This window comes from Seriola dumerili, unplaced genomic scaffold (genome assembly GCF_002260705.1).
Source record: "Seriola dumerili isolate Sdu_G_001 unplaced genomic scaffold, Sdu_1.0 BDQW01012297.1, whole genome shotgun sequence".
NCBI lineage: Eukaryota > Metazoa > Chordata > Actinopteri > Carangiformes > Carangidae > Seriola > Seriola dumerili.
In genome coordinates this window covers 166472-180270 of record NW_019186552.1, presented here as the reverse complement: position 1 = coordinate 180270, position 13799 = coordinate 166472, and the positions used below count along the sequence as shown (strand labels likewise).

Here is a 13799-nt window from a genome sequence, read left to right as displayed (position 1 = left end):
CTCAGACCAGCCTGGCTGACACCAACAGTCATGACACGGTCAAAGTCACTGAGATCACCTTTTGTCCCCATTCTGATGTTTAATGTGAACATTAGCTGAAGCTGACCTGTATCTGCAAGAATTTATACACTGTACTGCTGCCATATTATTGGCTGACTCAATAACTGCATGAACAAGCAGGTGAACAGGTGTTCATAATAAAGTGTGTTAACTGGTATAACCGTGTCTCTGTCTCCCATAATTTAAACCGTAATGTCTTACTGGAATTTGTAGTTTCTGTCACCAATGTACACACTGATAAAACAAGACATTGTCAACTGTGATCATTTTGGTTAAGTGATTTCAACTTTAACCATTTTCAGTGCTGAATCCAGACATATGCAGACTGATCCAAGTGCAAGCTTTAAAGAAAACCACAAGAGGTCATTGTTGTTTCATAGAAAAAATATCTACTAGCTAGTCTACTAGCGGTTCACCAATAAGACTGTCAGAGAGAGGGAAAGAAAAACGAAAAAAGAAAGAAAGAAAGACAGAAACAAAGAGAGAAACAAAGAAACAAAGAAAAAGAGTAGCCAAAACATTTCAGTATTTTTTATTTGCGCTGTTGCTGGATTCTTATTCTGTCTTCTCCATCAGTTTCCTGTGTCACATTTAAATGTCCGCAAAGCATGCTGGGAACTACCGAGGTTTAGTCTTCGCAGTTATTCAGTAAAGATAATCCATTATCAGTGCTTTGGGGGAACCCCTCCCCCCTCCTCCCCCGCAGAGGATGCGGGACAGTCTGACTGGTCCTGAGCTCTTGACTCCTCTCGGCTCAGAAGTGGTCGCGATTATCCTGAGAATCTCACCGGAATCTCGCTCTGGGATCAGATTTCTTCTGTTTTTCTGGTTTTACCCTTCCGCTCCAAGTCTGGATTTGTGATATCATGACGGAATATTGAGGATAGTTTTAATTATGGTTCGCTTTAAATGTCCATGTTTACGGAGCTGCAGCTGAGGTTTCATTTGATGTCGGACTGGATTGTTTCAGCGAGATGGATACACATGAGAGCGCAGTGCTCAAACTTTTTGTTGTTGGGATTTTGGGTGAGTAAGATTAGTTTATGTGATTTTTTTTCTCTCTATTGTGTTATACTCGTTTTTTCTTTTATAACAGAAATCTGTTGTCTTTATGCCAAGCAGTCACATCATCACTAAGTGCCTCTTGAAACTGAAGCAGTTCTTAGCAGTTGTGGCCACTTTTCCATTATAGTCAGACATCTTTCACTAAACAATTTCATGCTGTTCTACAAATGCTCCACTGTATTACTGCACATTTACAGACTGCATGCCATGAATGCAGTCAGCTGTACAATGTGCACTGACTTCAGGTTGCTAAATGCACATAGTAAGGATGGCTATCAAATACTAGGATCGTCCATCACATCTCACAGCACATACAGTGAACAGGAATATGCTGTACCATGGCATCATGCCCCAATGGACAGACCTGACCTATATCGGGGCCAATGGGAGTGGATCTGGCTCATTAGCTGGTGGTTCACGGATGAAATCATGTATGAAATGATGTTTCATGTGGTGTGAAGCTGTGACCAATGAAGCGTGTTGTTGAAACACACACACACTAGTTTAACTGCAAGGGTTAGAAGCTTGTGTTGATGCTCTGTAGTAATGTGATGCTGGGCACTGACTGAGATGACTCAAAGCCTTAATCTTTTATTTTTTTATTTCAATCATTTATTTCATGTCATCACCAGCAGAAGCAGAATCAGCAGAGCAGAGGCAGAGATGGTCTGCAGCACAGGGACTCTCTCCAGGATGTGTTTAATAAGGCTGAGGGATCTCAGACAGCAGTTGTTGAGCTGATATGTGGTCTTGGTGCCATCTTGCTTCTCCCATGTGGACTCTGAACCAGGTGACTGAGGATTTCAGTTTTCAGAAAGAACCATAGAGCCTCTGGAGGGGTAAACCTAAAGGTGGAAAAACACACTTTAAGAAGTCCTTTTACCATTTTAAAGAGTTTAGCGTATTGTAGACAGGAGGATGTGGCCTATGTCTGGCCAAGACCTTCGGCCTGGACTCCCCTGAATCTCTGCCAAGTAACAGCTGTGGCCCTGTCTGGCCAAGCAGAACACTCACTGACAAGGTCCCTTTCTGAATTAAAACACATTCTATGTTCACTCTCTGTGAATGCAGATTATAGTGTCATGAAAAACAGGAGAAGTAAAACAATTTATGTGTGATCAAACTGACTCTAATTTATGTTTGGAGCGAGAGTTCACTTTGATAGCTCTCTTGTAGACCAAAAAAGAGTTTTCCCCATCCAGATCCCCACTGAGAAGAAGTAAGGTGGAGGCCAGATGCAGGAGTTCAAAGGAAAGCAGAACTTAACAGAATGATTTGTTACTTTCAGTCTTAGCAGGATAGTTGGTGTATAAGGTCTTCATCTGCAGCACAGAGAAAGAGCCATTCCCTCTGACTGCGAAGCAGCTGGTTACCCGAATATAGGTGATAAAACATAAAGCCACATCCACCCCCATCATATGGACATCAGCCACGTGTACTGAGAAAAGCCAAACAAACTGAAATCTCACCACAGGTCTAAGAATAGCATTTTACTTAAAGAAATTAAAAAAAATTTCAGAACAGTGTTTTTTCAGATGGCAGTGGAACAGAGGACCCCCGAGGCATTTTCCCTCGCTGTGAAATGGTCAACCTCTGAAGTCTTTGATTAGAAAAATGATCCACACACTGTTGGATATTTCCTATGTCTAGAAATTTGATTTATACATTTTAAACATTTTAGTGAACTACTTCTCTTTTCATTCTTCTTTAACTTTTTTCTGCATCACATGTTCATATTAGTTTGTTCATCAGACGAAAGAGTGAAAATACAGAGTAATAAACTTGATAATTGATAATTCATGCACTTATTTACAATATATCCTTTGCCTGACTTCAATAGAAATTATATTTAGAATTTTTTTTTTATTCTAGTTATGTTCACATAACTTATGTTTACATTTCACCTTGTTGAATATTACTTTTAGATGTCGCTATAACTGAATTTGCCTGCAGGCATAAGCGTTTCTTCTCATATCATATTAAGTACTTTATTCATGGCTCTGATGACATATAGCTCATAATTAACAACTCCGCCTCTCTCACAAGAACACACTCCTAGCTGGATCCAGGGTTAACTGAGCAAGTTCATAACCAACTTTGTAGTACAGGTTATCCAGGACGGTCAATGTTAGGTTCAGTTAAGCCAGATAACGAAAGGTTACCCTGGGTATGTTGTACTTGCTTCACAATACTGGCCTTCGGTTCATTCCCTAAAATATTTAGAACATCTACAGTTAAAACCAGTAAAACACACATGATTTAACAAGCCCACAGTAATACGGGTAAAATATGTAACTCATTTAGTGAAAGTATGTTAAGAGTGTTATTAATCTTTCAGATGCCTGTTAAAGATTCATGCAGCATAAGGGGCTTGAACTTGAACAGTGTAATAATGCTGACTCCAAGTCACTGCATGCAGCAGAGAGCATCTCTGATGAAGCCCCATGGTCAGCACTGCTGAACTGTTTTACACTAACTAATTTCCTGTCTGTAATGGCCACTCCTGATTCAACTGTGCTTTCATTCTAAATTCAATCTTAACTGTAGTTGGATTAAATCTCACTGAATTTAATCTAAACAGTGGAAGCCCCACCCCCAAATAGTGTTTACACAAATACACTATACTTAGTACTGTGAGAAAATTTAACATAAACTAAATGTGCTTAAGTGCAGTGTCAGATTTCTAATCACAATGAGAATAGGTGGTGATTTGCACTACTGTAGCCTACTGGGAGGAAGTGTGATGACTGAAATGAGTTAATGATGACAGAAGATGGCCACATTTAATGATCAATAGTAATTTTATTCACAGCACAGGCAAAAAGTAATTTCCCCCTGAAATTAGTAAAAAACTTAAAATGGAACAGTAATGGGTCAGAGCTGTCTGACAACTGGATGAGGAATGTGGGTGTGTGTGTCTGAGTTTGCCAGACACAGATCCTGGCTCGGGTGTTAGGAGCTGAGACTTTGGTAGATGAATAAAACTTTGTGTTAACATGTCTTCACAACAGACACAGTCTGCAGCAGCTGAAAGAATTTGTAAAAACTTTAAAAAGGTTCTTCAGGACTTCCGGTTATGGCGGCTTGCTGAAGGGAGGCATGTAAGACTGCTCTGCTACTCAAACCTCCAAATCCTTTTTAAAAGCATAATTCATATGCGCCATCCGGCCCGACAACAACAATAGTGTTGAAAAGAATACCGATGCCACCAAAGAAAACAACTCGTGGCCAGATACATCAATCCAATCTGACTAACTTTGCAACTTCAACTGCCACAGATAAGCTAACTGCTAGCAACATGAATCCTACTACGGATGCTGGCGCCACCGCTAGCGTTGACCCCAAGCAGTCGGAGGGGGACACTAGGGCCAGGGAGGAGTCCGGTACCACTTTGACGACAATACTGCTATCAACAATATGAAGTCCGAGTTCTCAACCAAGTTTGATGGCATTCTTACCGCCATGGAAAGTGTGAGAAAGGACTTGACAGACTGCTTAGAAAGAGTTATCGACTACAGAAGATAATGCAGCTGTGCTCCAAGAGAAGCTGAAAAAGCTAGAGGGAAAAAATAAAGCCCTCGAAGAGAAAGTACTGGACTTGGAGGCTCGGTCACGTCGGTCCAACGTAAGGATTGTTAATTTACCGGAGGGTACGGAGGGTGAGGACACCTGTGGCTTTCTGGAGAGCTGGATACCGGAGGCACTGGGGCTGGCTCCGCTTCGGGGGACAATTACGGTGGAAAGAGCACACAGGCTTGGACCGAGACGACAACATGAGACTAACTCCGCACAGAGAACCCTTATAATGAAGTTTCTGAATTACAAGGACAAGGAAGCGGTGATGAGAGCGGCCAGGGCAAAACAGCAGGTTCTCTGCAAAAACCATCCGGTGAGATTCTACCATGACAAGACAGCGGAGACGCACAAAAAGCTAAAGGAGTTCGAGGGGGCAAGGCGGCAACTTCTGGGGCTCCGGTACGGCATGATTCCTCCTGCCCGGCTTATAGTGACCTACAATGACCGCTCGCACATCTTCAGCAGCGCGGATGAAGCCGAACACTTTATTAAGAAGATCCAATCGGATAATTAGCGGGACTGAGGTATTGATGAGTAAATGACACTATGTGAAATGCAATGCAAATCGCTGATGGTACATTACTCTGATACACTGCATTTGTAGAGACAGAAGGAGAGGGCAGAGTGAAAGTTGTTTAATTTGCTATACTGCCCTGATTCCTCTCCCTCCCCTGTCTATTGATAAGAAACGACTCTCTGATTTAATATGCACTACTTAATTCAGTAGGCTACATATAAATACGTTTTTCTTTTGTTGGGTTTCTCTAAAAGACTTATCTGAAGCATAGTAGCAGAGCAGTTAGGTTTATTCATTCTTGTTGTTTGTTGGTTTGTTTTTTACTATTATCATGCATCAGCATAGTTATACTGTTCCTCACATTGTGTGGACCGGCTCTTTGCTTTCTGGAGGTCCAATATTAGAAGGGGAGGGACACCTGTAGGGGGAACGTTCAGGTGTATGTTAATGTTTGAAATTATTCAAAATGTTGGGGAAACACAAAATCATTTGTCTATATGTCTGTTGAATTAAAGGTTAAAATTACATCCTGGAATTGCAGAGGGTTACAAAGAACAAAAAGGATCAAACAAGTTATGAACAGAATTAAAGTGTTACAGTCTAACATAGTATTTCTTCAAGAAACTCACCTAACACATAAGGATGAACTTAAAGTGAGGAGGAGGTGGAGGGGTAAAATTTTGTCAGCCCCTTTTACCTCAGGCAAGGGGTGTCATGATTTTGGTTCATGACTCTATTCCTCTACAGATTGACAAAATTATTAAGGACAAGGCAGGGCGCTACCTGATCATTCAAGGGAAAATTCTTAGTGAACAACTAATTCTGATAAATATTTATGCCCCAAATACAGATGCGCCAAAGTTTTTCCAAGACCTTTTTCTTACTATTGCATCTTTACCTGGTGCATGCATTATGGCGGGCAACTTCAATTGCACTTTAGACCCACAGAGAGACAAAAGTTCAGGAACGGATCGGTTACATTCAGGAAGCAGGAGTGTAATTCATCATTTTATGAAAGAAAAATAACTTGATTGATGTGTGGAGGGAAGATAATCCCGATGTTAAAAATATTCATGCTTCTCTGGTACACATCAGTCATATTCCTACATTGACTTTTTTCTGGTTTCAGCTATACTAAAATGTTAAATAAAAGAGGTTTCCTATGATGCCATACTCCTGTCAGATCACGCCCCAAACTCTTTGGTCTATTATGATCCCAAATTGACTTGCGATACTCCCAAATGGAGATTCAAAACAAAATGGCTGGCAAATACAGGCTTTGTTACCTTTCTTGATGATCATATTGAATACTATTTTGAAACAAATACAATAGAGATCTCAGGAAGTATCAGATGGGAAGCGTTTAAGGCATTTATTAGGGGACAAATAATTAATATCACTAGCTCCAAAGCCAAAGAAACTTACAAGAAAACAAAATCATTAGAAACAAAAATAAAGAAATTAGAAGAAGAATACTATCAATCAGGCTCTCAAGGTACTCACCAAGGACTACTTCTACTAAAAATGCAATATAATGAAATATCTTCAACAAAAGCTCTATCAGGCCTACTATGACTTAAACAGACATTCTATGACCAAGGTGAAAAACCTGAAAGAGTGCTGGCATGGTGCATCAAACAAATGCAGAATGAAGGACTTATAACTTCATTACAAAACGATATTAATGAGACTATTGTGGACCCAATTGAAATAAATGAATCCTTCAAGAAATTTTTTAGAATAGGTCTTAATATTTGTGAATTAAACGATTTCTTGGATCACATTCATATTCCCAGGATATCAGAAGTGATTAGAGAAGAACTAGAGAAAGATATAACTTTATTGGAATTATCTGTTGCCATCGACAGTATCAAAGGAGGGAAAACCCCAGGACCAGATGGGATACCCATTGAAGTTTATAAAGTCTTCAAACATAGAGTGATGCCACCACTATTAGAAATGTTTATGGAATCTTTTCACAATGGAATCCTTCCAACATCTTTAAGAGGAGGTCTAATCACTTTGCCATCAAAACCTGGCAAACCAAAGAACAAATGTGAAAACTTTAGACCAATCAGTCTTCTACATGTGGATTTAAAAATTTTGAGTAAAATAATAGCCAGAAGACTTGAGAAAATTATCCCAAATATTATTGATAAAGATCAAAATGGTTTTGTACAAGATAGGCAAGGCTTCCATAATGTCAGAAGAATCCTAAATTGATTGAAGAAAAGGGGGCAGCAGATACAGCATTACTGTCATTAGACGCTGAAAAAGCATTTGACAGAGTGGAATGGCCATATTTATTCGAGATCCTTACACGCTTTGGAGAAAACTTTAAGAAATGGATAAAACTACTATATACAGAACCATATGCTGAAATTATGACTAATAGTAATATATCCAAATTTTTTAAAATACAAAGAGGATGTAGGCAAGGAGATCCCTTATCCCCTTTACTGTTTATTATGGCTATAGAACCACTGGCAATAGCTGTAAGAACGCACCAAAACATCAGGCATATTAGTTGGGCAGCAGGAGCACCGCCTGGCTCTATTTGCGGATGACGTAATAATCTTTCTCAAAAAGATAGAAATATCCATTCCTGAATTATTAGAACTCATTAATAAATTTGGAAGAATCTAAGGATATAAATTAAACAAATCAAAATCATCAATAATGTTCTTAAACCAATTAGAAAATAAAAATCCTCCTAATATAGCCACTCAATTTAAAATTGTGGATTGTTTCACATACCTGGGTATCCAAATTGTCCCACAACTTAAACAAATTATTGCAAGTAACTGAACCATTAATGCAAGAAATCTCAAAATCATTAGATAGGTGGACACATATACCAATATCACTAATAGGTAGAATAAATGTCCTTAAAATGAATATACTGCCTAAACTATTGTATTTGTTTCAAAACCTCCCACTTCCTCCTCCAGGTAATCTGTTCACTCAACTAAAAAGACTGTTAGATTTTTGTGGAATAATAGACGGTCCCGGACACGACTGTCACTACTGTACTTACCCTTTGACAGAGGGGGACTTAAATGTCCCAACCCACTCTGGTACTATTGGGCAGCACAACTGAGAACATTGCTGTTCTACTTCACAGGAAGAGATGCTCCTCTCTGGAAAGAAATGGAGGAACTGCAGCTAAGTCTGCCCCTCCCTAATTACCTGTATTCAGCAAGCACTAAAACTGAATACAAAAGACCCTATTGTGAAAAACATGATTGTAGTATGGCATCAAGTTAAGAAATATCTCAGAGAAACGCCCTCTCTCTGTCTTCAGCCCAATATGGAGGAATGACTCCTTTCCACCAGGAAAAGCAGACAGGGGATTTAAATCTTGGGCTATGAAGGGGCTGGGAATTGTACAATTCTCAAAAGGTGCTGATGACATTTGAAGAAATAGTTGATAAATTTAATATACCCCGTAATCATCTTTTTAAATATTTGCAGTTGAGGAATTTCATTAGGACACAACAAAATCAAACATTAGACAGCCCTGAAATCTCTATTATAGAGAAACTAATGGACACAAATTGTTTAGGGAGGGGTTTAATTTCCAAAATGTATAAGTGCCTGGTGGATGGATGTACAGAAACTTCTGTGGAGCGGCTGGGAGCATGGAGAGAGGATTTACAGGAAGACATCTTGGTGGAGGAGTGGGAAGAGGCTTGCACTAAAGCTCAGTCCGGAACTACTAACACCCATCTGAAATTATTGCAATACAATTGGTTGTTGCGAACGTATATAACTCCAGAAAAGCTAAACAAATATAATAGTGCTATTCCGGATACTTGTATCAAATGTGGGAAGGAAAAGGGTACATTTTTCCATTGTATTTGGCAAAGTACGGAAATACAGACATTCTGGCAAGAAGTGAAACAACGTATTCAAGATATTTTACAGATTCAAGTACCCTTAATCCCACAGTTGTTTTTATTGGGTTTGCACTCAGAGAATTTGAAAAATAAAAAAAAATCAACAATTATTTATAGATATAGGTATATTAATTGCAAAGAGAGTAATAGCCCTATCCTGGAAAAGCACCAGAAGACCAGGAATTAACAAGTGGTTATCTGAGCTATCTGCCACTGTCCCCTTAGAGAAAATCACCTACACACTAAAACATCAAGAACATCATTTTCATCATATCTGGGACCCCTTCATTTCTTATGTATCAGGAACAGACTTGTCACATCTATTGGAAGAGTCTGGAGACGTGTGAACAGTAGCCCTCTGCAATACTTAATTTGGTAGCAATGTTTTGTTTTTTATTTATTTATTTATTTTATTTTTTCTCTCTCCTTTTCTCATATGCAATGGACTATAATTATTTTGAGCCCCAACCGAAAATTGGAACAATTGGGAGGGTGGGGTGGGGTTGACGTGTTTGTTCAATACATGTCTTCTTATTTCTTTATGTTGTGAAAACAATAAAAAGAATGTTGGCAAAAAAAAAAAGAAAAAAGGTTCTTTATGTTTCACACAGGCAGTAAGTCTTCAGTTTTTCTTAAATGTGAACGACCACATCAGTTTTTACTTAGGGAGGCTGTGTGAACCAGGGGGAGGATGTTTAGTCACTAAAGTTTATCTCTGATATTTTCTAAACAGGTTGCTAAACATGATTTGTTATATTTGGTTATATTGTGAAATTTTGTCAATTACGTGTCCCACTTCTATTGTATTTACAGTATTCCTGCATATGTTCACAACATTAGTATTGGGGGAGTGCAGGGTCACAGGGGGCTAACACTTAACAAGCTGCTGATGGTCAGTCAATGCCGCCAAACGTAATGTCTTGTTTTTTATTTCCGCAAGAGTTAAACACAAAATATGTGATCTGCTTAAAGGCTCCTGTGAGTAATGCAAGTAACGAGCAATAAAACAAATTAGTTTTGCTGTTGATTAATTAGTAAAGCAATGTAATTGCAGAGAGTAATATAATGAATAATAAATTACAGCACTCAATTTTATGGTTTGTATTTTTTTTCATCACCTGTTTGCTGTATGACACATCCATCTGCAGCTTACTGTGTATTTATTCATGCATAGACATTACTTGGTTATTATAAGCTGAGTGTTGTTACCAACTTTGTTAGTTTTTATTTAATACATTGCAAAGCAAAGTGAGTTTCAGAACAGGGCTGTAGTGATGCTCCTGTAGTTCTCTCTGGTGGTGGACCCTAACATAGACACAGTTAATGCCTTCAGTGACATTCCTGTCTGTCCTTGCTGTCTCTGACTCACTGTTACAGCCTTAATTTGTGGCTGTGTCAGACTAATATCAAACTTTTCTTTCCCTCTGCCCGCCTCTTCTTCTTTTTCTTCCTGCTGTTTCAGACACAGGGAGATGGACAGCTTGTTGGCACTGTACTCATGCCTCAGAGGCATTGCTGCTCAAAAAACGGATGGAAAGGAGCCTGTTCATCTTCTTTCATATGTTTGTAAGACATGTGATTAGACACCGATTGGACTTTGATAGAAACTGGGCAGTTGATACTTCAGTATGGCCCTACCGTGCACAAACTTGTGTTATATTAGTTGTCACTGGTCCATGCCCTATCCCATCCCTAATCAGACTGTGAGTCGGAGTGATACTGCATCTTATGGCTGTGTTCTGGTGTCTCTGAGCTGGGGCTGTAATTAATGGAAGAAGTTGACATGATAATTATCAGTTTTATTATATTGTTATCATCTCTCTCTCTTTCTCTCTCTCTCTCTCTCTCTCTCTCTCTCTGTGTGTGTTGTGGGAAGGTGGGGAGCTTCATTCTTTACTGCTGCTGTGTTTCAACAAGTTTTGACATTTAAGGAAAAGTGTGGTCGTTTAATGTGTCATCGTGACTGAGGTAAAATGATGAGTCTGAGTTTAAACACTGTCTTTATCTAAGAAGACAAAGTGACCCATCTCAACTAGACTTCTAAATTTACAGCTTTGTTTTCTTGTATGTAGCCATGCAAGTGTTACTCAAAGGCATTTGTTTTTCTACAAACAGGATAATTCATGCCTGCCACAATGTTCTTCCAAAATGCTGTTTGTTGGATGTGAGTGCTCCTTTTGTCATAGTGGGGATGAAACAAAGTGGTTCAGGTGTTTTTAGTTTTATGTGTTAGATTTAAACCCTTGTCTGGAGAGTGCATTGGTGCATGAGGCAATACTGATGAAATTGCATTGCCTCTCTAATGCTGTTATTCCAGTTCATTATCTTTGCTAACTGGGAATTTGTTTAGTGTGCTGACTGCCAATTCACTGTGTCATAATCACATCCATGTTGCTTATCTGTCACTAACAGCCTACACTGTGAGCACACAACTGTTTGTGGTCATTTGAATGCACATTTTCACAAAAACAAATACTAAAAACATTTTTAATATTACATGTTTCAATTGTTGAGATGCTGCATCACAGACTAACTGTTCATGAGATGCACAGCTACAGCTCCATGAACGGCTCCCACAAAAGAGACAACTCACAGACAGAAGGATTCACTCCACAGGGCCCTATTCCACTGAAGCTTGGCTGTAATTTTCCTCTTCACATGGTAAATGGGACTGCATTTATTTATAGCTGTTATCCTCTCATGGTACTTCACACTCACCCACGAAACACATTTGAACCGCCAGCCCTGCTCCAACTCCTGAGCTGCTGCCTACATGCTAAGACTAACAGAGCATTTCTCTCCGTAGAGTCCACCATCATGGATTTTCTCCAATCCACCACTGGAATTTTATTTCTGTCTCCATCATGGTCATCTAGCACTACCCCCAGCACTCCCCCATCTCTTCTCCTCTCCTCCCCCTCTTCCTGCTTTTGTTAGCCAAGTACCCAGAGTTCCCCTCTGTTGTGTGCACATCTGTGTCATTCTCCAGTCTCGTTTTCCTCGCCCTCCTCCTTGACCCCCAGACCTCCCCATATGGAAGACCCCATTCTGATAGAAACAACCTGGATACTTCTACTTAGCTTTAAGAGAGGGGGGAGGTCCTCTAGCATTGTTTTGTACTGCAGTTGAAGAAGTGATATTTTATTTAACTTTGCGAGACCAGTTGTGGATTGAAAGAGAATCAATGCCAACATGCACTAAGCCAAAAGGAAGAAATATTTTGCCTTTAGTATAAAAATCACCCTCCAGATTTACTCTTTGTACTGTTTCAAACTTCTGAATGAATTTTTCACCTCCTTGCCTTTTTCAGTCTCCTTCACAGAGCCTCTAAGTTACTGTGTGTGCACCTCACCTGGCACATCAGCTGGTAGGTGAATAATAATCACCCTTGGATTCAATCACTGTGTCTTTCCTCACTGTGAGTCCCACAGGCCTGTTTTTATGAGTACTGATCATTTAGTTTCCACCCTGTTTTCTCACCTCCAGTGAAAAGTTATTTCTTTTGTCTGTCAGTAAAATAACTTCCAATCCAAGCTGACATTTAAAAAGTCCCACAATGTGTGTGTCTCTCCTGTGGCTGTAGGTATTTTCAGGTATTTTTCTGTGATAAATGTCTAAATCATTTTATCCAGGCTGAGTCTTCTGAGTAGAGCTGCAGACAAGGGCAACTGAGGTGAAATTAAGATTTAAATGTCCTCTCTTAGCACCAGTCCTCTCAGTCACTGATCAAGATGTCTCTTAATCTGTAAACTTGTTCAACATGAGTTTAAAATGTTTCAAAGCAGAACCCTGACATGATACATTACCTTTACTATTAGTAAAGTTCAGAGTAGAAGGGGCTGCTGTCTCTGGAGAATTAATTGCTTCAGAACACAAAACTGATCTCAACCTACAAGTTAGCAGCCTTTTCAGGCAATGGTAGGCAGAATATGTGCTAACAATGTGTGTGATCATACTTTGTTTGACTACATGTAGTATCTGCCCACAGCACACATCTGAGTCATTCATTCTAACTTTGCTTCTGCTTTTTGCAGTTTAAGGGCCTCAGGTGAGTGGCACCAGCAGCTGTAATCCTTACGTACTCTGCGTAAATTTTTTCAAAATGATTTTATTTTCCTTTACAAATTGAAAATAAAATGATGGCAAAAGGGGATCCTCTCTTACTTTGTGGCTGCGTCAACTCACTAACGTTATGAGTCTAGATTCAAGAGCACAGGAGATAAAGGAGGAGTTTGGTGCTGTGCCCAATGCCCAATGTTGACACTGCAGATGTAGAGCACTGATAAATATCCCATCATGATGGATCATCATGGAATTGATGTGGAGCCTGTTCTGCAAGAGTTTGATCTAATGAACAGATGAATGAATTTCAAATTGGCAGGAATACTATTTAATTTTATTGTTTCGTGTGGTTTTTTCATTGTTTATTGTAGCAGCTTGGTTTGGTCTTGTTGCTATATCGTTAGTAGTTAGTTAGGCAACTGTTATGATGATGATTCTAAATGAGGAAATCTGTTGCGTGCTTAATGCCAACTTTTACTGCATGTTTCTCTGGGATATTCAATAGCTGGCTGTTGTTGGTTGGTCTTTGAAATGCATGTGGTAGGCTAATCAGAGTTTCATTGTGGTGTCGTGTCTTAACTTTAGAGCTAAAATACACAAATCAATCTCTCTCTCTGTCT

General features: G+C 39.4%; 1 protein-coding gene across 2 annotated transcripts in view; it reads left to right on the top strand.

The window, feature by feature from the left end:
• Positions 1-729: 729 nt before the first annotated feature.
• Positions 730-13799, top strand: part of LOC111240135 (receptor activity-modifying protein 3-like) — a 42021-nt gene continuing 28951 nt past the window's right edge. Inside the window, exons 1-2 of one of the 2 annotated variants that reach the window (XM_022770126.1) lie at positions 730-1086; positions 1761-1915. Coding sequence is in view for 1 of the 2 variants with exons in the window: in XM_022770125.1 (XP_022625846.1) it covers positions 1035-1086 (52 nt within the window). In the remaining variant the exon portion in view is untranslated. The remainder of the gene's footprint in view (positions 1087-1760; positions 1916-13799) is intronic. The other variant, XM_022770125.1, reaches the window with a different exon arrangement.